The sequence below is a fragment of the Cynocephalus volans genome, chromosome 6 (genome assembly GCF_027409185.1).
Source record: "Cynocephalus volans isolate mCynVol1 chromosome 6, mCynVol1.pri, whole genome shotgun sequence".
NCBI lineage: Eukaryota > Metazoa > Chordata > Mammalia > Dermoptera > Cynocephalidae > Cynocephalus > Cynocephalus volans.
The window spans coordinates 9344758-9372412 of NC_084465.1; the positions used below are offsets into that span (position 1 = coordinate 9344758).

At 35.3% G+C, this 27655-nt stretch overlaps 1 protein-coding gene across 6 annotated transcripts in view; it reads left to right on the top strand.

The window, feature by feature from the left end:
- Nucleotides 1–27655, top strand: part of EZH2 (enhancer of zeste 2 polycomb repressive complex 2 subunit) — a 62774-nt gene that overhangs the window by 13980 nt on the left and 21139 nt on the right. For 2 of the 6 annotated variants that reach the window (XM_063098573.1, XM_063098574.1), the window contains exons 2-6: nucleotides 10665–10788; nucleotides 11365–11493; nucleotides 22954–23070; nucleotides 25746–25866; nucleotides 26677–26817. In XM_063098573.1, coding sequence (XP_062954643.1) covers nucleotides 10672–10788; nucleotides 11365–11493; nucleotides 22954–23070; nucleotides 25746–25866; nucleotides 26677–26817 — 625 coding nt within the window. In that variant the 5' untranslated portion in view covers nucleotides 10665–10671. Of the gene's footprint in view, nucleotides 1–10664; nucleotides 10789–11364; nucleotides 11494–19428; nucleotides 19608–22953; nucleotides 23071–25745; nucleotides 25867–26676; nucleotides 26818–27655 lie in introns of those variants that run through there. The other 4 variants (XM_063098576.1, XM_063098577.1, XM_063098575.1 and 1 more) reach the window with 3 other exon arrangements.

The following is a 27655-nucleotide window of genomic DNA, read 5'->3' on the forward strand; positions in this document are numbered from 1 at the left end:
TTCTCAATGTGTGGTCCTGGACCCTGTGGGATCTGTAAGGTCAAAACTGTTTTCAAATAGTACTAAGATGTTATTTGCCTTTTTTTTTTTTTTTTTTTTAAAGTGTGTTGACATTTGTACTCATGGTGCAGAAACAATGATGGGTTAAAACTGTTGATACCTTAGCCCTTGCAGTAAAATAAAGAAACCAGTTTTGTTTGAGAATGTCCTTGATGAAGTAGTAAAAATGATTAATTTTATTAAGTCTTCATCCTTGAATGCACATATTTTTAATATTCCTGTGCAACAAGATGGGAATGTGCATTAAGTACCTCTGCATTATCCAAATATGATGGGTTTTGAGGAAAAGCACCTTTCTGATTGAGTTGTGAGCTGCACTAGCTGCTTTTTTCATGAAAAACTCCATTTTTATTTAAAAGAGGGGCTGACAAACTGATTATTCAGACTTGGGTACTTGGCAGACATTTTCTTAAATCAATGAAGTGAGTTTGTCACTTCAGGGAAAACAACTGACCATATTTGTTGGCAATGAGAGCATTTGAGCTTTCAAGCAAAAATTAGAATTTTTGAAAAATTTTATCTGTTACTGTGAGCTTGACAGCTTCCAATACTTAAACGCTTTCTGATGAGATTAGTGGATTTAACAGATATGACTTTTTGAAATATGTCAAGTTCTGGGAAATCTGCATAACTCAGTGGACCAGTGTTTTTCAAATGAGGAATGATGATGTAATGACACCATATGCGTGGGTTGAAGAACCACTCAAAGTGAATAGAGAGGAGTATTAATGTAGCATAGTAGCAAAAGCTCAGTGATACAGTTTCAGATTTCATGTTGCAAGAAACTACCACTGCTTACTCAAGTATGGTGGTTGTCTGTGGAAAAGCTCCCACAAGGCTGAATTGTAAGCTGAACTAAGCCACTTTTCTCAAAGAACAGTTTTGGTGTAATATCAAAGCATGAGATCCACAATTACCTCAAAAGGCTATTCAAATACTCTTCCCTTTTCCTAGCTAAATATTTCTTTAGATTGGATTTTCTTCATACACTTCAACCAAAACAACATATTGGAACAGATTGAATGCAGAAGCAGATATCTGTTAGACAAATATTAAAGAAATTAGCAAAAATGTAAAATATTGCCACTCACTAATTTAAAAAGAAAAATAGTTGTTTTAAAAAATAAAATGGTTGGTGGGACTGCAACATGGTGCAGCCTTTATGGAAAATGGTATGGAGATTCCTCAAACAATTACAGGTAGATCTACCAAGTGACCCATCTATTCCACTGCTGTATATACCTAGAGGAATGGAAATCATCATGTTGAAGGGATATACCCAGAGGAATGGAAATCATCATGTCAAAGGGAAACCTGCACTCCCATGTTTATTGCAGCACTATTTAGAGTTGGAACCAACCTAAATGCCCATCATTGGATGAGTGGATAAGGAAAATGTGGTATATCTACACAATGGAATACTACTCTGCTATTAAAAAAAAGAAATACTACCATTCGCAGCAACATGGATGGACTTAGAGAAAATTAGATTGAGTGAAACAAGGCAGACACAGAAAGAGAAATGCTGCATGTTCTCACTTATTTGTGGGAGCTAATAAAAAATAAATATACAAACAAACAAATGGGAGGGGGAAAAAAGACACAACAAATCACAACAATTCCTTGAACTTAAGACATGTGAACAGATATGATTTTGATGGAGGGAGAGGGGAGAGAGGGAGGGAGGAAAAGGAGGAATTGGTAAAGGGGCATGAAAATCAACTACATTGTATGTTGATAAAATTTTTAAAAATGGGTTATTTATATTAACATGTAACAGTTTTGCTATTCCTATTTTTAACAAAAATAAAAATAAACTAAAAATTTCTGAGTTTTTAATTTCTAATATGTTAAATATAAATAGCTATAACAGATATAAACTAAATGGGTTATGAGATCAAAATGCTCAAGAGTTGTGTTGTGGTGATCTCTGAACTTTCTACCCTTTCTGTTTTTCTGTGCTAGCTAACTACTATGTAAATAAAGTATGGCTCAATTTGTATCATAAGTTCCAAATTCTCTGTCATAGCAGTGGCCCATTTAGGGCTTCATTATCTTTTGATTTATTCTTCCTTTTTATATGGCTGCATCTGGATTTTTAATTTTACAATGTCTCTTGCCAATTTTATTCTCCATTCCCACTGCTGTCAACCCAGTCAGGACCCTTATCACTTATTCCTGATAAGTGAATACTTTAATATTCTGGGGTTTTTTTCCCCCCCCATTCTGGTGTTTTTCAAACTTGGGTGTTTTATGGAATCCTAGGTTTGACTGGACTTTAATTCTATTAGTATGTTTCCTAAAACTGTACAGATATAAATTCCTTATGGTAAAACTAAAGCATATTTACAAATTAAATATAGACCATCAAATTGGCTACACGTATTTATTGATGCTATTTTGTTTAAACTGACTAGCCAATGTTAGATCTTATAATAGAAGGACATAGCCTCAGGACCAGTTTTATTAGTAAATCAGTTTCTTTAATTTGGCCTAATAATACTAACACAGAGAATGGCTGTTTGCATAAATATGTTTTATAAAATGGTGTTAACTTTCAGTCTTTGTTTATTTGTTCAGGATAATCAGACTAACTAGTTAGCCAGAACAGGGCCAGCTAACAATCCTTGAGTGCCAGTTTGAATGCTGTTGAAAATTCTGTAAAGCTGTGTTAATCACTGAGGCATTGTGGAGTTACTGAAATCTGCATTAAATGGGTATTTAATCCAATTATTCTTGGAATCTTTAGTAGAAAAAATTTTATTGCCTGTCTTACTGCTGGATTTGCTGTTGTGAATTGTTGCTGGTTGATGAGATCTCTGCATCCGTTGGCTTTGCCACATCGCTGGAGTACTAAGTGCTTCAGCACTGCTTCTTTTGTTTTTCATCCTTACCTTACCTGCCTTACATCACTTACTTGTTTTGTCTTTTTTCCGTACCACTGAACACCATCTTATGTGCTAAACATTTTACTTTGGTTTTGACCATTTCCATTCAACTAGATTTTAAGTTTTATGAGGTCACATATTTTTGTCTGTTTTGTTAATTGCCAAGTCTTCAGTTTCTGTTATAGTGCCTGGCATGTATTAGATGCTCAATAAGTATTTGTTGACTGAATGAATATATATTAACGTTTCTCTCTATTCAACTCCAAACTCAAATGTTCTTTTCTATGTTAATGTGCTCCCAGGAGGGCCAAAGACCATGTTTCTCTGTTCATCTTAAACAAAACTGGCCCTGAATTATATAGCATCATTTTGGTTTGTTTGATCAGTACATGTACAATCAGTGGCATGATTACCTCTCTTGATTCAGATTCTGTATTTCTATTAATTAGCCTAAAAGTGCATTGTCTTTTCAAATAGACAAATCATCATATAGGCTCCTATGGAAATCTTTCTTCATTTTAAATTGTTCAAGTAATGTTATCTCAGTTTTAAAATAATATATGGAAATTTTTCCCTCAAATTCCTTTGAAGTTAAGATTTATAAAAGTACCAGCTATCTTAATTACTACCTGTAATGTCATGTCTCCTTCATCTCTTCTGATCTGTGGTAGTTTCTTAGCCTTTCCTTGTTTTTCATGACCTTGAGAGTTTTAAAGAGCATTGGTCAGGTATTTTGTAGGATGTCCTTTGATTTGGGTTTATCAAGTGGTTTCTTATGATTAGACTGAGGTTGAGGGTTATGAGGTTTGGGGGAGTGATACTGCAGAGGTGAAATGCCCTTCTCATCAAATCACATCAGGGGTACATGCTAGCAACATCACCTGTCATTGGTGATTTTAATCATGATCCCGTGGTTCTGGTGGTGTCTTCCAAGTTTCTCCACTGAATAGAAACTAGTTCCTATTCTGTTTTCCTTTTCAGACTCTCTTATTTGGAAGTAAGGCACTGAGACTAGCTTACGCTCAAGGAGAAAGGGAATTGAGTTCTACCTCCCACAATGGGGAAATGTATTAGTCCGTCTCTGTTACTTATCACAAATACCTGGAACTGGGTTATCTGTAGAGAAAACAATATTTATTGCTTACAGTTTTGGAGGCTGGGAAGTTCAGAGTCCAGGGAACACATCTGATAAGAGCTTTGTTGGTGGGTAGTGACTTTTCACAGCAAAGCAGGGTGTCACATGGTGGACGGTGGAAGCAGGAGCAAGCGAGCTACCTCTTCACTCCTCCTTTTTAAAGCCTTCAGAACTACCCCATGACCACCATTAAATCATAAATGGATTAATCCATTTACTTTGGTATGGTCGTCACAATGTAATCACTTCTACAAGGCCCCATGTTCCAATTACCATAACAGGATTTCCCACCCTCTTAACACTGTCACAGTGGGAATTAAGTTTTGGGGAGACATTCAGTCCACAGGAAGAAGTATATACATACATTATTTGGAATTCACTGTGAGGAAGATTTGTCCCTTCTCCCCCATTTACTTTTTTTTAAAAATCACATATTTATACCATGTACTCATGGATGCTTGTTAATTTTGTTGTAATACTTTTGTGATTAATTTCTGTTGAAGTTATTCTAGTGTTGGCCGTTGGAAGTGCCTTCAGTTTGGTTGCTGTGTTTGACACATCCCTGTTGTTCATCTTTTGAGCATTTTCTTGCTTTCTGCTACAGGCTTGCCTTGTATTTTCCCTGGAAATTAGCCATTTCTCCCTAGTCCTGCTTCCTTGTATTGGAGAATGGTATGTAGAAACAAAAGTTATGTGTGCTGGGTATGCTCATTACTCCTGGGCTGTCGCTGCTTCCAGGCCCTCTGTGGAAATGCATGTATGGCAGCTAACCCACATGTGCACACACATCTGTGCTTCTCTATCTGTCTGTATATGAGGGTATTTTAAAATAAATGAGTTTATGCTGTTATCTCTTGACTCTAATCCACCACCACCTCTTGCTTATTTGTAACTTCTCTGACATTGGGAAATCTGGCTCCCATTATCTACAGTTTTTTTACTTGTTTAACCTTGGTGTATATGTCGAGTACTTTCGGAATTACAAACTGGTGCCCTCGTGAGAAACAAATTTACCAACTAGTATACATTGTTTATGTACAGTTCTTTTTTGTCTTTAGCCTTCCTGTATCTAGTCAAAACAGATTTTCCAGTTTTTTGTAAGTTAGCTTTAGCCCCCCACTCCCCCCACCTCCCATCCTCACCCATTTCATGAAGTTATCTCATGAAATTGTAATACAGTTTTAGATTCATTGTATAATCTATTCCATCCTGAGATCACTTGACACCCTGTTTTGTTTTTATTTGCATATAGTGTATCATTTTAAAAAATGACTGTCTTTGCATTGGGTTGTTGTCTAACGTAACTCTTTTATATGAATGTTGTAATTCCTGATCAGGCTCAGCTGCCATTTATATAGCTTATAGCCAGTACTTATATAGTGTTTATATAGTGGCTACTATTTGCCAGGTACTGTCTATGCACCTGACATACATTCACTTCTCAGAACAACTCTCTGAAGTAGATACTCTTGAATTAATCTCCTTTTTGAGAAGAGTGAGGCACAAAGATGTTAAGTAAGGTGGCCAAGTTCACACACAGCTGATAAGTGGGAGAGCTGGGATATGAGCCCAGGTAGTCTGGCTTTGGAGTCTGTGCTCCTACCTTTGTTTAAGGCTGTGTATACGATTTAGAATCAATAGGATTTAATGTCGTCTTGTTAATTTATTTTTTGTTTGAACTTAATTTGTAATGGACAGTGCTACTACCCCCATTTTTTGCTCCATGTCTATAACAGGCATTATTATTAATCATTACAGCTTTCTTTCTGGCTGAGCTGGAACATTGCCTGGCCTCAGAATCCTTTTAGACTTAAAAAGGTCTGCCTGATTATATCTCAAGTGGTGTGACTAGGGTCTATTTCTTGGCTTTGAGTTTTGTTTTGTTGCTTTTCTTGTTAACTGTTCTTTGCTGTCTCTTCTCCTGGATGCAAGATGACTTCTAGCAAGACCTTGGGCAACATTTTTCTGGGTTCAAATCTAAATGGAGAAGAGTGAGCATTCTCGTGCTAGCATTGCAGGAGACCTCCTGAGATCTTCATGGTGACTTAACTGATTCTGGTCCTGTATCCAAGGAGATGTGGTACCTTGGTCAGGCTGGGATCACAAGCAGCTGAAGTGAGCTTCCTCCATTGTACTTGGCAGTTCTCAGAGAAGCATTGGGGTGAAGTTCCCACAGAAGAGTGAAGTAATATAATGTAGTGTCTATTCTACCAGGACAAAGTAAGATTATAAGGGCATGGTATTTGAGTTTGGTTTCATTCATAAACTAGACTTTGGACAATGTAATTTTTCTTAACCTATGTACATTTAGTTATGTGAGGTGTTACCACGTTCTATTAAGGTTTTGGTGTTCTGCTGCCATAATCTGGTTTGGCTTTTGAATTAAAGAATAACTATTGTTTTGGGCTGGCCCATGGCTCACTCAGGAGATTGTGGTGCTGATAAGCTGATAACACCAAGGCCCCGGGTTTGGATCCCACATAGGGATGGCTGGTTAGCTCACTGGGTGAGCATGGTGCTGACAACACCAAGTCAAGGGTTAAGATCCCCTTACCGGTCATCTTTATTTAAAATAAAACCCCCCAAAAACCTATTGTTTTGGTTTCATTGTAAAAAGATAGAATTTTGTTTTAATGACTGTAATATAATCTGTTTTAAATAAGAGAAGCTGTTTTTCTATCCTGGATGAAAATCACGCTAGTGCGATTTCACCTATAAAACTGAACAAATCTTTTGAATGAGAAATTTAAAAACCAGATTTATTTGCAAGGTCCTCAACCATTTAGTAGCAAGGCATTTTAATAAAGGCTTCTTTCTGCTAATATACAAATATTTGGAGCTGTATTTTAATACTCACTTGGCTGTGGTGGTGTGGAAAGATCATTGATTTGGTTCTGTCATTTGTCATGGGAAGGATGCCAGGGAGCTAACATCTGAAAGGCATGGAGCAAGGTGTGTCTGCGTGTATATTTGGTGTATGTAACCAGACTTTTAGGTAGGTGTTTAGATAAGGACAAGGCAATATCAGTTTCCTTAATAAAACCAAAAGTTTCTGGGATTTCTTTTTATGCTCAGGATCTCTTAATTGGGTAGGGACAGCTGAGCCATAGGGTCCTAACTGTCCCTGGGATTCATTTCCCCTTGGGGGTTTCTTGGTAATAGGGCACATCTTCCTCATTTTTGCAGCTCAAGCATGGATTGGCCACCCTTCCTTTTCCTACCTTAGCACAGCTATGCTTCACAAATGATGTGCTGATAAGATACAAGTTACTCCTTATCAGCATAGGTTAATAGACCTGTATTTTTGCTTTTGTTTGTTTTTAAGTCTGCTACTTACTAGGCACACACATCCAGGCTCAGGGATTTTACAAATGAATAAAAATGGTTTTTGCATTGAAGAACTTACAGTGTGGGTGGAATGGAGTGAAAAACATGGAAATGTGATTTTAATATGTTGTAAATTCTATGGTAGTAAGTGGGAGTTTGTTTTATGTAAAACATCCTTCTAATTGGTGCCTTAAACTTTACTATTTTTTTTCATGGATCTGCCTATTTATCCCTATACTTTCAAAGAACAATCTTAACAGTAGTAGTTTTTTGTCATGATATTTTATTAGCAATGTTTCTAATGGTAGAAATATCATGGAAGGTATTCCAGAATATTAGACAAGGAGGTTCTAGTACTAAAACATGAAATGCTAACTAGTATAATATCGCTTCATCAAGATGTAAAATGCGCATCTTGAAAATGGTTTTTAATAATACCCACATTGCACAGCAATGAAAACTAAACACATGTTCCTACCACAGGCTTCATTGCACAGGGGTGCTGCCTCCAAGGACCAAGAATTTGTCAAGGCGGCAGATGGACTAGTTGTGATTAGCCCATGAGTTAATGAGGCTACAGATAATCCCTTTTTATCTGATTCCTTTTCTTTTTAGTTCTTAGGCCTTTGAAATGCTAAGTCATCTTAAAATAATTTGCATAGAATTACTTAAAATCATCTGTTAACTTACTAACAGATAGGAGAGCAAACAGTTGCCACAAAGTTATTTTTTAAAAATAAAACCATAGTTTTTATTTTTGTGCGACCGAAAGGCATGGTAGGTCACACTGTGAACCTTTTCACCTGTTTTTTGGGGTTGGCCAGTAAGGGGAATCCGAACCTGTGACCTTGGTGTTATAAGGCTGCACTCTAACCAAGCTAACTGGCTGGCCATGGAATAGTTCTGTCTTGGAGATTTCATTCAACCTTCTTTATCTCAAGTTCGTAAAGTCTTGCCCATTCTTATCTCATCTTTCTTCTCTTGTTTTCAGTCCTTTTAGTTTATGACTTTCACACTGTGAACAAGATTCATCCTTGTTAACAGTGTCTACTGGCCAGATCCTTCTGCCTATAGTTGCCTCCATCCAGCTTTCTCTTGCTCAAATCTTAGATTTCCTTCCATTTTTTTCTTTGCCTTTTGAAATCCATCTCAACTTTTTTTTTTTAAGATAACTGGTAAGAGGATCTTAACCCTTGGTATTGTCAGCACCACACTCTCCCATGAGAGCTAACCAGCCATCCCTATATAGGGATCCAAACCCATGGCCTTGGTGTTATCAGCACCGCACTCTCCCAAGTGAGTCACAGGCTGGCCCTCCAACTCAACTTTTAAGGTTGAGTTTAGGTGTCACTTTTCCTGTCATCCTTCTGCAGTTCCTAATGTCCTTTTCTTCCCCCCAAAGTACTTTTGCATATATATCTCATATTATAATGTATTTTTTTCTACTCTTTCTTCTTAGGTAGAACATAAGCTCCATAAGTGCAAAGCTTTACTCATCTTTGTATATTCATTTTATTCAACTTTGTATACTCACTGCCTAGTTCATAATATGTATTACATGCTTGAGAAAGCGAATTTGTTTGCCTCTTTTTTTCAGCTTTGAATAAACCACCATCTGCTCCTCAGTTACCAGTTGGTTGTTGAGTATTCGTGTAGAAAGTTACTTGGGCCGAGCCCGTGGCCGGGAGAGTGCGGCTCTGGGAGCGCGGTGATGCTCCCGCCGCGGGTTCGGATCCTATATAAGTAATGGCCGGTGCACTCACTGGCTGAGTGCCGGTCACGAAAAAGACAAAAAAGAAAAAAAAAAAAGAAAGTTACTGACCTCAGGGCTCTTATTTTCGTCTAAATTTTTCTTTAGGCAGTTTTCTCCATGCCTGATGGTTTTATGTACACAGGTAAACGAAGCCTTATTCGGATATACAAGCTAGAAAGTCACTGTCTCCATCAATTTCCATATTTAAGTCATCATTTGGCAGAACTTATCTCCTGAGTAACTCTTGAATCCACTTACTTTTCTTTCTCATCACTTGTATGGTCTAAGAAGCTGCTATCATTTCTTGTCTAGAGACTGTACTGCAGCGCATTTGTCCTGGCTGCACAATTATTTTACTCCGTTCCACTCCGTGCCTCCCCACCACCACCTCTGTTCCTGTACTGCTGTCAGCTTGGTCTTTTCAAAGTGTAAAAGAACCCCCTCCCCTTTTACTTAAAACACTCAGTGGCTTCCTGTGGCTCTTAAGATAAAGTAAAGTAAAAATTCTCAGCATGACCTACAAAGCTTTGTGTGGCCCGACAGAGAAATGTCCTTCTAATCTTTTGAAGATATAGTATAATTTTAATACTGTACTTTTAGAAGAAAATGTTCTAGAAAAGGACACTCATTTAGACTTAGGTTTGGGGACTCTACAGTATGAATTAGACATCTGTCCCCACATTTAAGCATAATTGGTTCTTAGAGCCTGCACCTAAAGATAAGGCAGAGGAATTTACTTTGCGTTTGCTGCCATTTCTCTTTTCTTTTGCTAGCAGAAAGCCCTCATGTGAATAAAGGTGGCACAAGAGGCAAAAATACAAACTTTAGCACAGTGTTTAAGGTGAAAAGCATAGTTAAAAGTATGTGGGGAAAGAGTGCTTTACTTTTTATTTTATTTTTTTTGGCATTTGGCTGGTATGGGGATCCAAACCTGTGACCTTGGTGTTACCAGCACCACACTGTCCCAAGTGATCTAACTGGTCAGCCCAAGAGAGCACTTTAATTTGTACATTTATTATATATCATACTATATGTTTTCTACTTTTAGTACTGTACATAAATTTTACTTTTTCATATTTACCTTTTTCAATTATATTATGCAGTTATGCCTTCTGCAAAAGCTAATTTAATGATAAAAAACTTAGAGTATGTTTCTACATTTTTATCCCTCCACAAATGTGGATCTCATAGAGTAAAAACTAGTTTGTGGTATAGTATACTTAATTCCTGAAATGGGATCATATTTCTGTAAGATGACTGCTATTTGTAAGTGTAGAAGTTTTTGTAAAGAAAAATATCTTTTAAAAGTTGTAAATAAAAACGTATACATTTCAATGAAATGTTTCAAGGATTTTTAACCATACAGATGAAGCTCCCTTCTGCAAATATCAACAGTGTGATGTGTTTTGTTGTTGTTGATTGTTTGCTGGGGATTAAAACACAGGTGATTATATTCAGGCTGGTTAGATTAGTGATTTTAATATGAAACCATTGCTTTTAGAATAATCATGGGCCAGACTGGGAAGAAATCTGAGAAGGGACCAGTTTGTTGGCGGAAGCGTGTAAAATCAGAGTACATGCGACTGAGACAGCTCAAGAGGTTCAGACGAGCTGATGAAGTAAAGGTATAATTTTATCTTTCGTGAAAATGCATATACAATTAAGCATAAGTTTTTCCCCCCTAAAGTTAAATAACTTTTAATTTGAAATACTATATTTTTAGTCAAGGTCATATTTATGGCAAGATAAATGAAGACTTGGAAGCTAAGGTCCTTGATCTGTCTTAATTAACATTATAACATGCACATTAATGATAATGAAAAGATTTTAATCTATTTGTTACTCACCCTATTTGGTAATCAATCTCTTTTTAGTATAACTTTTTTTTTGCATGTGTAGATTCAGAACCCAAAATAAAGGAATGCGTTTCATGATTTTATGTTTCTAAAGTCATTGTGACTTTTTTTTTAAAACAAAATTAAGAAAGAATGGAAATGATTTCCTCTTCCCCTCCAACTTGCAGTAAAATAATAGATGTGGTGTTTTTGTATTATCTGAATGTGAGAAACTACAGTCTAGTGTAAAATCTATATGCATTTGAGTAAATGTTCTTGATACTTTTGAGAAACCTGCTTTAAAAGATGTTACACATTTTCTAACAATGAACAATTTCTCTTCTCCTCTCCTTCATTTTTTTAAAGAGTATGTTTAGTTCCAATCGTCAGAAAATTTTGGAAAGAACGGAAATCTTAAACCAAGAATGGAAACAGCGAAGGATACAGCCTGTGCACATCATGACTTCTGTGAGCTCATTGCGCGGGACTAGGGAGGTTGGTTAACATAACGTGTTGTAGTAATTATCAGCACATTTTGGTTTTTGCTATTGGAATGTTGGTTGGTTATTGGGAGGAGGTCATTGACCTCTTGATGTCCATCTTTTTGTTGTTATTTGTTTTTAATGTGTCATGGTTTGGTTGCCGTAGATCACACTACTAGCTATTCCTGTAACAGAGTTCTAAGTGTTTAGAATATACTTTGACTGTTACTAGGTAGATTCCTAGATTTCATAAGACTGTTGATTAAAAAACAACTTTTAGGGCTGGCCTGTGGCTCACTCAGGAGAGTGTGGCGCTGCGCCGAGGCCGCGGGTTCAGATCCTATATAGGGATGGCTGGTGCGCTCACCAGCTGAGCGTGGTGCAGACAACACCGTGCCGAGGGATGCGATCCCCTTACCAGTCAGGAAAAAAACAAAAACAAAACAACTTTTATATCAAATACTCTTTAATGTCCTCATCAGATCACTATTTAGAGCAAAGGCTTTCTGACTCACAGTGTCTTTCCCTAGCCTTTCTCTAATATGAATTAGCCATGTGGTAAGAAATGTTTCCTTTTCATATTCATGGACTAAGAAAGCTTTTTATTATATGTTTTGTTCAAAGGCTAAAGTGTTTTTATGTAAAAATTTTTAAATTCAGTAGTGAGAGATTGGAATTTCCTGTTCTATAGCATTTTCTGAACGAGGTAGATCTTAATCACTCTGAGTTTCCTATTTTCAAAGAAAGGCAATTAATCTATGGTAGAATCTATAATTAAATATCCCACTAAAACACACTTGGAGCAAGATGAGAAGAAAATCGCAGAAGCCTAAACAGTATAGTACCAGTCAGTAGGGTTCTGGTTTAGGCATTTCTCTTTTAAATGCCTGCATTATATAGAAAACACGGCATAGGATATTTAAATAAGAGTTGAAGCAAACTGGGGAGAAGGTGATTTGGAATTTAGATCACACTATGTAGTAGATAGTTTATCTGAGTGTCTAAACATGGCAAGCATCTAAACAGTGGAATTTGTTCTAAAATAGTTTTCTCAATGAGTTGTCATTTTTTTTATATAACATTATTGTAATAAGCAATAATTTGCTATTGTGTGAGGCCTGTCAAGATTGTGTGACACATGGGATTCAAAGACTTGTCAGCTACATGCATTCTCCTAGTGATTATGTCAGTGATGTTTTAGTGGTCTTGATGGTGACACATGACTTGGAATGACTCTTAGTCATTTATGTATTTTGTCAAGTGTCAACTCTTTAAAGCTCTGACTTACAATTGTATGAATATGTATTAATATGCTGACACCTTCCCCATCATCTGATACGGGTCAGAGCCTAGATACTAGAGGTAAATGGCTTTTTGTTAATATACTAAAGGTGAAAGGGATTCTTTTCTATGCCCGTCAATATTCTCAAAAGGAACAAAGATGGGACTTTTATGTAATTCTTTTGAAAATTTTGTCAGATGACCTCATTTTTTACTCCCTGGAGGAATAAATCTTAGAAATTTGGAGAAGTAAGATAAAAACGCCTAGAGTACTGTACTTATTTTTGCCACCCATTACAAATCTCAAAATGCAACTGAAAGAGCCGGCCCCGTGGCTCACTTGGGAGAGTGCAGCGCTAGCGCCGAGGCCGTGGGTTCGGATCCTATATAGGGATGGCCGGTGCGCTCACTGGCTGAGCGCTGTGCCGACCACACCTTGCCGAGGGTTGCGATCCCCTTACCAGTCAAAAAAAAGAAAAAAACTACTGAAAGCCCAACTTGATTTATAACAAAAGTTAATACCAGTAATGATTACTGGCACTGCGCTAGGTACTTTGTACATGTTACGTATTTAATCTTCATGATGACTGTATTATGCCTTTTTTCTCCAGGTGAGGAAACTGTGCCTTAGAATAGTTGTCAGTTTGCTTGCTCTATAATGATCTGATGTGGGCCCAGAAGGGTACACTTTGCTCAGACACACTGAGGAATAGTGAAGTACCTTATCTATGTGCAACTTGAATGGCTCATAATATAATTTTTGGCATTAAATTTAAAATTCTAGCTACTTCAGTTGGATACTTACTCATTTAATTTTACATTTAATTTTGTTGAGATGTCATTGAACATAAAGATACCTATTTTTTTTTGTGAATTTATGTGAGAAATTGAGAAGAAATCAGCGTTTTAATGAAACAAAATTGTTTTCTAAACTTAGTACTTCTACAGTACCCCACACAGGTTGAGAAAAAACATTTTCACAAAATATTGGTGGAAAAGGAGGGAAATAAATTCCCAGCCTTAGGAATGTGTTTTTTGTTGTGTAGACCTGACTGATCAAGGTCATTAGTTTTTTGAGCCACTGTTGACAGCTGATTCTGCTTCAAATGATTCATCCCTTAATCCCTCCTCCTCCTTTTAAAACCATCATCATTGACTTTTGGAAGTTGAAGGTTTATACAGTTTGTGATAAGCTTCTTGGTGTTACCACAAGAAATCATAAAGTTTTAGAGCTGAAAAGGACTTTAGTTGATTTCATAGCCTAACATCCTGACTTTCCAGATGAAAATACATCCCTGTTTATTTTTCCTTTGGTTTGAGCATTTTTATGTATATGTTAATTTGTTAATTTCTTTTATATGCTTTAAAAGTTGGAGTCTGAAGTACATCAGGCAAGAGAAGAAAATAAGTGAGCTTGTTTTGCAGAGACTTTCCTAGTAGTAAGCTTGGCGGAATTTCAGACTGCAGCATTGATCTAAACATGTAAAGTCTATAGCATTCAAGATTTGAAGTGCCATTGTAGCATTGTTTTAATTAACTGTTTATTTTTGTGAGTCAATCATTTATAAGTACTGATGTCTTCAGTTGAAATTTTCTTCATGTGTTTTTAAGATACTTTTGGGTACCTATTTTTTGTTTTTGAGATTATGGAATCTAAGCAGTGTTGTCCATAGGATTTTAATACAGAATATGTTTCTATTTTTTGTTTTTAAAAATACTTCTGACTTCTTGAAGACAATTTATTTCCTTTGCTCTTCAGTTAATCTTTTTAAGGAGCATCCAGCTTCAGAATGTCATTGAGCAGTTCATACAGGCCAAGAATGAACACCTTATTGCCATAACATTTGGCTGTTTATCAAAAAATTGTTTCCAGGTGACTTTCATTACTTTGTCTTATCAACTAATGAAAACTGTCTTCTGTGAGTCTTCATATTGGTAGTCATATTCTTTAATCTATCTGTTTTTCCAGTTTTAATGAAGAAACTGGTTTAGGAGTTACTCTTGAAGCTCTTATTTAATGCAGTTCCTTTTGTGCATTTGTCCATTTCTTGCTGAAAACCACAAGACAGTTTCTCCTTGTCAATTCTTTATATCAGAATTTTTGCTACTTGTATGTATTATGACTGTGATAGAGAGGCTTACTCAGTTAATGCCTGTCTTCTAGGCAAATGATATGATTAGTTTAGTAATTTAATAGAAATATCCTGCAAATATGTATTTCTGGATTCCCAGGAGAATATACGTAATGTTCTCCTTTGTCTTGAGTTCTGTGTCTTGTTTATTAATGGTAAGAGTGAGAATTTTTTGTGTATATTTAAATGTGGGGATTCTTCAGAATGTCTAACATAGAAGAAAGAAACATCAGAAGGACATCATAGTCCTCATATTCATGAAGAATTATGAAACTTTCAGACTTTTTAATATATGTAGGTTTGCTCTTCCTAGTGATATTTGAAATGATTGTAAGTTCATCATTTATCATTTGATTTTTGCAAATGATATGTTTTTTTGGAGGAGGTTCTACGAAAATGATAGTTTATAAGTTCTCTCATATGTTGGCAATTTGGACTTACTATTTTTGTTGGAGGAGAGGAAAAACATTTTGTCTAGTTTACATGTAAATTCTTGATTACATTATTTATCGACTTGGTAATGCAATTTCCTCAGTTAATTGTAAATAGAAATTTAGTTACTGTTTACAAAGAAAGAATAGTATATTAGTTTATCCAATGTGCAATTCAGAACCCTTTACTCAAGTACATTCTTAACTTTCAATACAGTAACATACTTTCTTCACTTTGTAAACTTCAGGAATATAGGACCTGCAGATATAGATTCTCATGAGCCATTTGAGCAAATTTGTAAGGAAGCTAGGTCATTTTCTCATGTCTTGAAATAAATGGATGGATCTCCTAAGTGTTTGTTTCACTCAGTCTGGATATATCCATTCATGCTTTAGTGCCTCAAGGAACTGGTGTCTCAGTTGCTCTTTGTAGCTCCTTGCCTCTCTTAACCATTTCTTTTATTTTGCTGGAGAGTTGAGTCTTATGTTAACTCTCAGTTCTTCCCACGTGTATAACTTTTAAATTGCTGCAGCGTTTGCTTTCTTTCTGGTTTTCTTTAGGCTGAAATAGATGTAACATTTCTTAAATGACCATAAAGGGAGGTTTTCTTTACCTTTGAAAGGAAACTAATATAAGTATTTTATGTTTTTCCAAAAGGTCAGATTTAAAAAAGAGAGGTCATTTGTGATGTTTGACTTTATATTATCATTATCATATATTAAATGTATATATTTATGATTTTATGAGTTTGTTTTAAATTTAAGATTGTATATTTTAAGTTTAAAAAGTGAATTTTTAAAAAGTCATGTTTATATTTTGTGCAACTAATAAACCAGCAGAAGTTGCTTTTAATTTGCTGTTTTTCTCCTAGAATAGTGTATATGTAGTTTGTTTTTTAAATTATTGTTAAATTGACTATTATAAAGATCATGTCTCTTCCCCAATGCAAAACCAAAATTTGACAGCTATTTAGAAAACAAAATGAACCCAGACCAAAAGAAACTCTTGCCTAGTCTGAAACTCTTGCCTAGTTAAAAATTCTTAAATGTTAAAAATGTTTTATTCTGTGAAGAAATAAGGCAATTATATTAGACCTAGAACTTTTGTCATTACTTAGCTTGGTAGTGTGGATTAACTTAAATTCATGCTTAGAATTCTGTTTTATTGTCTCATAATAGTTTTCTAAAAGAATATACTTGATTGTAACACCAAGGTCAAGGGTTCGGATCCCCGTACTGGCGAGTTGTTCCCCCTACCCGTCCCCCCCAAAAAATCCCACCATAGAATATACTTGAGTAACATTTTTGGCAAATTTCACAAGCTAGCTACTCTGACAACTGATGAAGCAGTTTTATACTAGTTAATGTGAATATCTATTGGGTTAATGAAACTTTGTGTAAAAGTAATATATAAAACAGAAGGCAAAAGTCCCTGTAATCCAACCCCCCAGCCTTTATTCTTTCAGATATTTCTTTTTCTATGTAAACTACCATGTCAGTGATATGTATTTTATTTTGGAAAATTACTGGCCAGATAATAAATGCCTGTCATTTAGGGCCATCATTTACAATCTCTGTCCAGATCTTCTTCATTCTCTTTAAAAATTCATAGTGTGTGTGATACTATGGAAATACTATAATTTATTGCCTTATTCTTAATTGATGGACATTTAGGTTTTTTATTTTTTACTTTGTAATTAATGCTGTAGTAAATATCCTTCATATCCATCTTCTCATCTTTTGAGTAATTTTGTAAGAAAGGTTCCTAGAAGTAGGATTACGAGACCAAAATCATTTGCCTATTTCAAATTTTAACAGATATTATCAAACACCCCCTCAAAAATTTTACATTACACTCCCACCAGCTGTCTGTGGAAGTATGTATTTACCTATATGCCCAACACAAAGTATTATTAATCTTTTTAATCTTTAACAGTCTGATAGGTAAAAAATTGTTACAATTTATTGCAGTTTGCCTTTAATAATTCAGTGAGTTTGAGTATCAGTTATTGTTTGTTTGTATTTCTTTTGTGAATTGGCTATTATGATTTGGCTCTTTTAAAATTAGGTTGGGCCTTATGATTTATAAGGAGTTTTTTGTGTATTATAAATATTAGTTTTTTATCATCTGTTTTGTAGATATTTTTTCCTATTTTGATGTTATTTATGCTATATTTTGGTTATATGGTTCTTTTTATTTTTGTGTTTCTTAAAGTCTTAGAAAGTCTTTTCTCACTTCAAGATTATAAATCATCTACACGTCTTTCCTTATTTCTTTGTTTTCTTTTTTATATTCTAACATACTTTAATCCATCAGGAATTTCCTTTGGTATAAAGAGTGAGTGGGGGATTTGGATTTTAATTTTGTTCTATTTATTGAATAATTGGTGAACAGTTGAGGGGCAGTTATAAATCTATTTTTGGAGATGAACAGAATCAACCTAACCTACCTGATTGGAGATCTCTTGAGCAAGTCTGCCACCTGAGCAAGGACTTGAGCATCTTCCCTCAGAGACCACAGCCTGTGACAGTCTTGCCTATTCATTTTTAACTGGTACCTCTACTACTGTGTAATAATAATCCCCAAATCCACTCATTTAAGCTTAGGCTTCAGAATGATTTTGCAGCCACAGCTTATGGAAACCATGACTTATATAATATTCTTTGTTCTATTTCTTAGTTTTTGTTTTGTTTTTCCAATGACAGAAATTATCTTATTTTCTACTCATAGGGCTATTCTTGAATTAGATACTTGAGTTGCATATAGTCAGTGCAGCATGGATCTGGTTTACCTGCTTCATGTGCTTTTTAAAAAATGTTTTTAGTTTTACCAGCTTATGTCCTGTGACTGTTGTTCTGTTTCTGATCTCTAGTATTTTAGCAAAACTGGAGTTTTTTGCAAATCTGCAGATAATGAGGGGATGATTTACCCTAACAGCTCTCTTCAGACCCAGTCGGCATTGGGTTTTAACCTAGGATTAACTAGGTTTGTATGTTTATTATACCTTTTATTCAGGGCCAGGTTTCTGAAGCTAGGATGCAGGAGAGAGCCTTAAGGATCTAAACTTCCTGAAATTGTATTCCAAATGTTATATGTTCTGTGTTAAATGCTATTTATGTTCCTCCCTACTCCAACCCATCCCCCAAAGCATAACTGACACAGATAAAAGTGAACTCAGAAGCAAATAGCCTTATTTTGCAGGGCAGAGGTTCTTCCCCTGTAATGGCTCTGTAACAAATATTAAACAACAAAATGGAAATAATTTACAGTCTGTTATGAACCACTCTTTTTCATTTCTTACCTCCAACATCCTTGATTAGTTGCTTTCATTAAATGCATCTATCTCAAGATCTTAACAGGATTTTTAATCCCCATTTTTATTTCTGCCCTTCTCCTGTTTGAGCCACTCATTGTTTTCAAGACTCTCCTTCAATCACCCCTCTCTTTTGCCTTCTAAACCTGGTTATGAACTTCTATGATTGAGCAGCTTTTAACTTTATCTAAATTTGATATTTACCTCATTTCAGTTTTTTTTCCAGTACTTCCTTCACATAAAAGTAGTCTGATTTTAAATTATATATGCTGTCTTTTTCACCAGAAGGTCTGGCTAATTTAAAACTTAGGTGTATTATCTTTTCTTACCTCGAACCCTGAAGAATATAGGGTAGTTTCAGAAATCATCCTAAGCTTTTCTGTAGAGCTGGTGGCAGCTGCTTTTTCCTGACCTTTTCTCTGCTGGGGTGATGACCTTCCTGCACCTTCCTCATTGTTCTCATGTGGAAAGGCAAAATGATGTTAGACAACGTCAACAGTTTACTGGGTCTCTGGAGTGAATTAAATGAACCAACCAGTGTCCAAGAACATTTTTACTTGGCTAACTTACTGTGTATTCTCCCTACTGTACAGAAGTCTTCTTGTGTTGAAGATTATTCAGAGGCAGGATGGCTAGAGCTATTGGTCTTTGGGATGTCCTGCTGTAAAATGGGGAGTCATACCTACTTCACAGGGTAGTTTTGAATTTTAAAGAAGTTAACTTTGGTTAAGTCTCTAGCACAGTGCTTGGCACATAGTAGGGTGTGTTAATTTCTTTCCATTCCCTGCAGGCCATTCACCTGCTCTTCCCTCTACGATTTTCCATAACACAGTTTTTACTTGGAACCAGCCTTCTGCCAAGAGTCTCAGTTTGGTTGTGTACTCCTACAACTACTACTTTTGGCTTGACTTCCCTCTCCAGCTCCCAGTGGTCCAGCCACACAGTCGCCTAATGTACCAGCTGGTTGATGTAAGTCTATCCATCCTCAGAGGAACCTGGTTACTTAACAGTAAGCTGTGTTTCTCTGAAAATGTAGCATCCTTGATAACTAATCCAGTTTTTTTCTTTCTTTACCATTGATGATGAATCATCTGTAATAATTTCCTTGTGTGATCCTCAAGATGGAACTAGAATTAGAGAATTTAATTTGTTGATACAGGTCTCCTAGTGAGTTTCTGAGTCCAGGACACATGACTCTGATCAGGTAAAATGCTGTGGAGACCCATGAGGTCAAAATTCTTTTCATTACTCTGAGTGATATGAGACTTAATTATGTAAACTGTCAAGGATGATACATTTTCAAAGAAAAAAAAAGTTGCTGGTAAGTAACTGGGATTTTTGAGTAATTTTCCTATAAGTTAATAAATAAGAATTCCCAGACTTGTTTTACCAGCAAATTCTTTTGCATTTTAATATTACTTCATAAATGAAAGAAATATGGTTATTAGTTAAGGTTAATAGTTAAAGAATGGGACGGGGTCCTAGCGATACTAAAAGATAATGAGGTGGGGGTTAGACTGTCAGGTTTCTGAATCGGTACTCTCTTAGCTTTAAACAGAAATGGAAGTTGAAGTCTCCATTAGGGAAAATCAGCAAATGCAGTCTGTTCATTCCAGAAACATTTTTTGAGTGCCTACTTTTTTTTAGACACTGTGCTGAATGTTTCAAATATGTTTCAAGACGGATGGTAAAAGCACACTTAGCCTCAGTTGCTTTTGCCCTCAGAGAGCTTACTTCCTGTCCCTTGGAGACTCTTGGAACTCAGAATTGAGATGATGGGGTATTGGGAGTATGACAGAAGTACAGGATTGGAAGTAGTACTTAGTGCTACAGCCTGTGCTTTCTTATTGTCTCTGTTTCTACAAGTTCTTTTTGATCACTGGAAAGATCAGCTGTCATCATTCATTTTACTCAGGGCATTTTCTACATGGCCAAAGCGATAGATGAAGCAAAGCCAATACTTGTCTAGTAGTTGAAAAGAATATTCAACTGTTTAACCTTATGTGTGACTTTGGACTTAGATGTTAAAACAGGTCAATTACTCGAGTTGGAGAGGCAACCTGCTCCCCCTTAAACTTAAAAGGTGACTCATCTTCAGAATTAAAGCCAGAGTTCATTTATCCCCACTATATGTATGTAAAACAAAAACCAAAAACTTCTTTTTTAAGAAATGAAAATTATTTTGTATTTAAAATCACCGGACTATATAATATTTAGTAATTATAACCAACCCTTTCCCCTAAATTTACCCCATTAAGTAGAAAGAAGTAAAGAAGACTTGGTGGTAATAGGAATAACAGGAAGTTGGAGGAAGAGATGCCCCTATAACATTGTCATATGTCTCTATTTTATATAGCAGATATTGCATGGCTGTAATTATTTTACCCCGTGAGCATCTCAAGGGTAAGAACTACAGCACAGTAATTAAGCTCTTGGGTGTTGCAGTTAGACTTAGGTTTTAATCCTGGTTTCATAATTTACTACTTTTCTGACTAGGCAAATTATTTAACTTCTCTGTACCTCAGTCTCATTGGTGAAGCTGTGATGCTAAAACTACCTACATCATAAGGTTGCAATGAGGAATAATTAAGACAATGTATATAAGCACTTAGCACAGTGCCTGCAACATAGTACGTGCTCAATAAATGTTAACTTGCTATTATTATTGCCTTATGGATGGATGGATGAAGGATTGAATCTGAGGCCAAATAGCGGAAAAGGGAAAGATTGTGGATTCTGAAGTATTTAAAGTAAACCATTCACACTTTCTTATTTACTTGAGTTATGAGCTTTCTAGTATTATCTTTATCTTTGCCTTTTCGGAAAGCAAATTAATGGATTAATCACTGTCACAGTTCTTCCTAACTACTCTATCCTTAGACCTTCACTTCCACTAAGGAAGGAATTATTTTTGTGCTGCAGTGACTGTGATGATTGTGAGATTATCCCACTGGCCTGATGTGATGCTAAGGGCCAGGTGTGGCCTGTGTGCCAAAGATTTCTACTCTGATTTCACTAGGCCTAGTCCTGCTGTTTTTAAAGACATCTTAAATAAAAATCAAACATTTAATACGGATATGTATATATATGATTTTTTGGTTTATTTTACTACTACAATTCTTTTTGCTCTGTTTTCATTGATGGTAGATTATGAATATATGTCCAGGGTGTTTTTGAGAAGGCTATCGAGGCCTGATAATTGGGTAATAGTATTCTTTAAGAAAAGCTGGATTCCTAGACAGGATGGAAAGTGCTGTGGTTATTTGGGCATAGATTTTTACCATATTTCATAGAATCAAAGATGCAAAGTTCTTAACATTTTAACATCTGAAACCAACAGGCATCTTAGAGTCATTGTGATAAGAAAGCATTATATCATAGTTTAAGTGGCAACATTTTTTCCTTAGTGATACAGAAGATAATGGTGTGCCTTGAAATTGCTATCATCGTATATTGTATGAAATACGGTACTTCAAGGGTCTCTATGCATTTAAACATTTTAGAAATATGTTATTCTGGCAATAAAGTGTAGTGGGTAAGAGCAGGAACTCATGGGTCAGACTTCTGGGGTTTAAATTCTAGCCCTATCTATTGTATGACCTTGGGCAAGTTACCTTTCTTTACTGTAGTTTTCTCACCTGTATCATGGGGGCTAAGAATTATACCCATCTTACAATGTTGTAATGAGGACTAAATATGGTAAGATATGTAATGTATTTAAAATAGTGCCTAGCACATATAGGGTACTTACTATTAGCTATTATTAATTTAAAGATTACTTTTGCAGAATTGATTTGAATCCATTTTGTTGTGATTAAAACTCAAATCCATTACCTTTAACATTTGTATACTATCTGATAATATCAGCAAATGACGCTTGGTTTTTTAAAAGGGAAGATAAAGATAAAGGCTAACCTAACAAGTTATCTTATTAACTAAGATTTAAGTGGCATATTTGGTATTCTGTGTGGTTGGGATATAAGATTAAGCATGAGCTGGGTAAATTATAGTGAAAGCATGGAGCAAAGGCTAACATAAATTGCTGAGGCCAACATAAATACAATTTTTGATTATTATTGATATTGGTAAGTATGGGGAAGGTTGGAGAGTTTTGAAAATTTGCAAAATCTGCAGAATTTTTTCCACCCTAAGTAAAAGAGAGAAAAGAGAATCTTCTTTGGTTTTCATGAACTTTACTCGCCTAGGTAAAGAAACTTTCTTTTCAAAATTATTTAAGTAGGCAGCATTTCTTGACAATATGATGACTATGGCTTAAGGTAGTACTCTTGAGTCAATTTTATCTTTTCTGTTTTAGTGTTCAGTGACCAGTGACTTGGATTTTCCAACACAAGTCATCCCACTGAAGACTCTGAATGCAGTTGCTTCAGTACCCATAATGTATTCTTGGTCTCCCCTACAGCAGAACTTTATGGTACGTACATAGTGTATGTTCCGCAAAAAGCACAGATAATTTTCTTGTCAAGGTGAATCAAGATATAAGTTTAAAAAGCTATCAGAATGATAGTACTTGGCGTGATTTTTAAAAATTGATTATTGTAGTTTTGTTTAAAGCCTTTGCAGTGCTGCTCTTTTCCTATTTTCTCCAAAGGAAAAGTGTTAATCAAAAATCATACCTAGGATTAAAAACATTTAAGAAATGAAGCTTATAGTTCTTATCCTTGAAGAAGTCATATATAATCTCAGTCTGACTTTCAGTTTTCATTAATTGAGAACTTGTTATTAAAACAATTTTAGGCAGCATGTAATTAAGTGATAATGTACACTATGAAATATTCTCAGGTCTTATAAAGCACAGGCTTAAACATATTTCCACAGATAACACTGGCCCAATAGCTTTTATAATAAAGTGTGGTATTTAATTCTTTATAGAAGTAGAGTGAAGGAGGGTGGAACAGAAGAGAAATTGAAGTATGTATTCTTGACTTGAATAGTTTTATTACTTGATATATAAAGTGGAGAGGCTAATAAAATGTTATGTTGATTAACCTGCTTTAGAGAATTGCTTACTATATTAAAAAAGATGATTCTAATGTTTTTAGTGACTTTTCTCTTATACTTTTTACAGTGCAGGGTCAAAGGTAAACTTCAGCTACTCTTCTGCAATTGCATAAATTTGTGTATTAAAGGCTTTATTAAAAAACATTTACTTTGAGAACCATGAGAATCATATTGCAAGACCTTATGGGAGGTTTCATATTTTCACAGACTGAAATTCTGAGAGAGATAGTGTTTAAAGTATTTATTGACAACTTTAAATGTTACGTCTCTTGGGATCATCGTGGGTTTTGCTGGTCACCAACCAAAGCAGATTAGGCAGACTTTATTATGGCTAGGATATATTTTGGGGAGCAAGGGTTATGTTGATAAAGTTGGGATGAGAAAATAGCCAAATGTCATTAGTTTTGGTTTATATCCAAAGAAATAAACTTGTAGTTTAAATGGGATTAGCCACAAGTGAGATGAGACGAAAACAGGACTCTAGTATATACATAAGCTTAAATCTGAATAGATCAATACATTAAGATCTAATTTTCATTTAATACCCCATATTCTTCTTTTCTCCTAATTTCCCCTTTTCTTGTTTGTCTCAGGTACTACTATCTTTATGAACTCTGTCAGTTATCCTAAATTTCTTACCTAGGGATCATTTGAATTTTTTTTTCCTTTATATTTTCTGCCTGGTACTGCTTGAGTCGCCTGGGTATTTCTTGGCTTTTCCCAGTGCATTCTTCCCTGTTGATTATGGTTACCGTTCTGGTCCTAGCCTATACCATCTCATGCTTTAAATAGCTGCCGTGTTCTCCCAGTCAGCCTTAGCCTTTTCATTCTTTTTATCAAAATAATCTTTCTAAAATTCTGTTTTTAGCTAATGCCCCATTCAAAGGCCTTATAAGACATCGACCCATCCTCACTTTGAATTAGTCTCTAAACATGTAGTTCAGAATTGTCCAGTCTCCATCTACAATTACTATCATTTTTATTCTTTATTGAAAATTCTCTTCCTCCCATGAATGTCAGCTTTCTGTCCCTTGTATTCTGTCTATCTATCTTTCTATTATCTATTTATTTTTTTTTGTGGCTGGCTGGTACAGGAATTGAACCCTTGACCTTAGTGTTATAACACCACACTCTGACCAGCTCAGCTTACTGGCCAGCCATCAGTCCCTTGTATTCTTAAGTACTCCATTCTCTCTGAACTTTACTTTGATTAATTCTTCCTTGCAAAGCTGGCACCCTTTCTCTTCCCTATTGTCTTCCAAACCTTGACATAAACTCATTTGTCATCTTTACTAGCACTATCAACTTTGATACACATCTCGTTCATCTAAATATTGAAATATTTTGTTATTGTAGAATGTTCTTATTTTACATATAAGCATATAAATCCTTTTGGCATAAATTTTAATGGACCACCAATTCTATTTTACATCCCTACAATTTTATTATATTGAATGTCTTAATAACTAGATCATCAAGTGAAGTTTAGAAATTTTATTTATTGTGGTAGTTTTTTGGTGTAGATATTTATAGTTGATTTTGATAAACCATATTTCATCAGTTCTAAGACATGCCTCTCCCCCCACCCTGCTCACAATTTTAACATGTGAAATAGGAAGGTGTCTCGGGGAGGGAGGGAGGTTGGGGAGTGATTGGTCAGGTAAGGGGCATAAAGAATAATTAAGATTTGTAATAATATGCTAATAAAAAAATAGGAAGGTATTTTAAAACTGATGATGTCTAATTGTAATCTGCAGTGTTTTTTCCTTTCTTAGAGGCACATAAAGTAATGGTAAAGTTTAATGATTGATGGCATGTTAGATTAAGAAAAGTACAGTATTTATTTCTTAAAAAAATTTTTTCCTGTGAACAGTTTTTCTCAGATACAATTACTGGTGAGAGGGTATTTTATTCCTTGATAGCTCCTTTTAGGGTTTGTTGTTTGACTACTACTTTAAATCTGAAGAACTAGGTAAAGATATCTAGTTATGGGGGAAAAAATGTATTTTAGTTATCTCGCATTGACTTTTTAAAAATATTTTGATACTTAGATAAGCCTGCTTTTAAAATATATTTTTTTACTTTTAGGTGGAAGATGAAACTGTTTTACATAACATTCCTTATATGGGTGATGAAGTTTTAGATCAGGATGGCACTTTCATTGAAGAACTAATAAAAAATTATGATGGAAAAGTACATGGTGATAGAGGTAAGCCACATGTTTATTCTCTTGGAAGAAAAGGTTAAAGGATTGACAGATACTTTGGTTTATTAAACCTAAGATATGAAAATTTTTTTTACTATTAAAGTTAAGTTTTGCACTAGACTGTGAAGGACTGGTCCAGGCTCACAAGCCAGAAATTTTCAGTATTTTTCCTAACTATTTTTAAATTGGGTAATCATGTTTGCCACCTGATAATTATCCATGGTTAGTTATAACATAAATCATAATGGTATTAACATGTAAATTAAATAGAAATGTTTGAAAGTATGTAGATTTTAAGATTCTTTAGTAGTAAAACTAATTAGGATTGAGGCTCTGCTTCTGTGGCTTTAAAAGGCCTGACTGCTCAAAAATACTTTCCCTATTAGCTTCTCCAGTACCTGAAACTTGATCATTAGAATCCGGCTATAGTTTTTGTGTCCAGGAGGCCCTGTTAAAGTGTCTGAAAGGAGAGTAATATTTGTAATATCATCATTAGTGGAAAGCAAGGTCTGAAGTGAGCAGGTAAAGGACAGATGCATTGTTTGGGAGGAGGCTAAAGCCACAACTAGATCCCAGAGGATTAGGTTAGTACTGTGCACTGGAACCTTTAGGGGAGGGAGTGATTCAAGAGAACGTGACAGGTATTGAAGATAAATTCTGCTTCCTAACTGCTGAAGGCAAGTCGTGAAAATGATCTTATCTCCCCCCTCATTTTAATAATAATGTTAGAGTGTTAATACAAAAGGCATGCGTAAACTTTTGTCATTACTACTTCCCCTGTGTATTTATAATTTTCGACTTGCTGAATTTCAGAATGTGGGTTTATAAATGATGAAATCTTTGTGGAGTTGGTGAATGCTCTTGGTCAATACAACGATGATGACGACGATGACGACGGAGATGATCCTGATGAAAGAGAAGAAAAACAGAAAGATATGGAGGATCACCGAGATGGTATGTCTGATTTTAGGTTTTTGTGTAGCCATTATAGCATTCTTTTAAAAACAATAGAGTAAAAGTAGAACTTAGTTACTTCTTTTTATTTTTTTTTGTCTTTTGTTAAAAATCACATCGATAGTGGCATGATCAAAATTAGAGTGGTATTTGCAACATTTCCTCCTCCACTTGAGTATCTTTTTCCTTTGGCTAGTGAAAGAACATCATCTTTTTGGGGGGCTTTTCACTGGGCAGTAATTATAATTATTATGATATATAACATATCGATCATTCACTGTGTTCAGATTGTGTGCTAATCACTTCATATGCACCAGCTATCTTAATCTTTATAACAGCTCAGCAAGACTGATACTATTATCAGATCCATTTTATATTTGAGAGGATGGATTTAGAGAGACTAAGTAACTTATATGAGATGACTCTCTTGGAAAGTAACAGAACCCAGAACCCTATGATCACCCAGGTCTAACTGACTTCTTACAGTAGTTATGGCTTACCAGAAAAATAGTTGGTCCTGAGATAGCTCATATTCAGGCAGCATAGAAGAACTTGGGGGGAAAACTGCCATTTCAGAGAAGTGTAATTTTTTTTTTTTTTTTTTTTTTTTTAACAAATAGGCACTTTAGTGATCACCTAATTCAGCTTCTTTATTTTACAGAGAAGGAAACAGACTCAGATAATCAAGTGATCAGCCCCAGTCACAAAACCCAGGTTTAGAACTAGGCTTTCTGTTTCCCAGTCCTCTTAAAACTTCTTATATTTGAATTTGAATTTTGCGTTTGACCTACAAGCATTCCACAGACAAGAAAAATATGTTAGAAGTCACTGAAACACA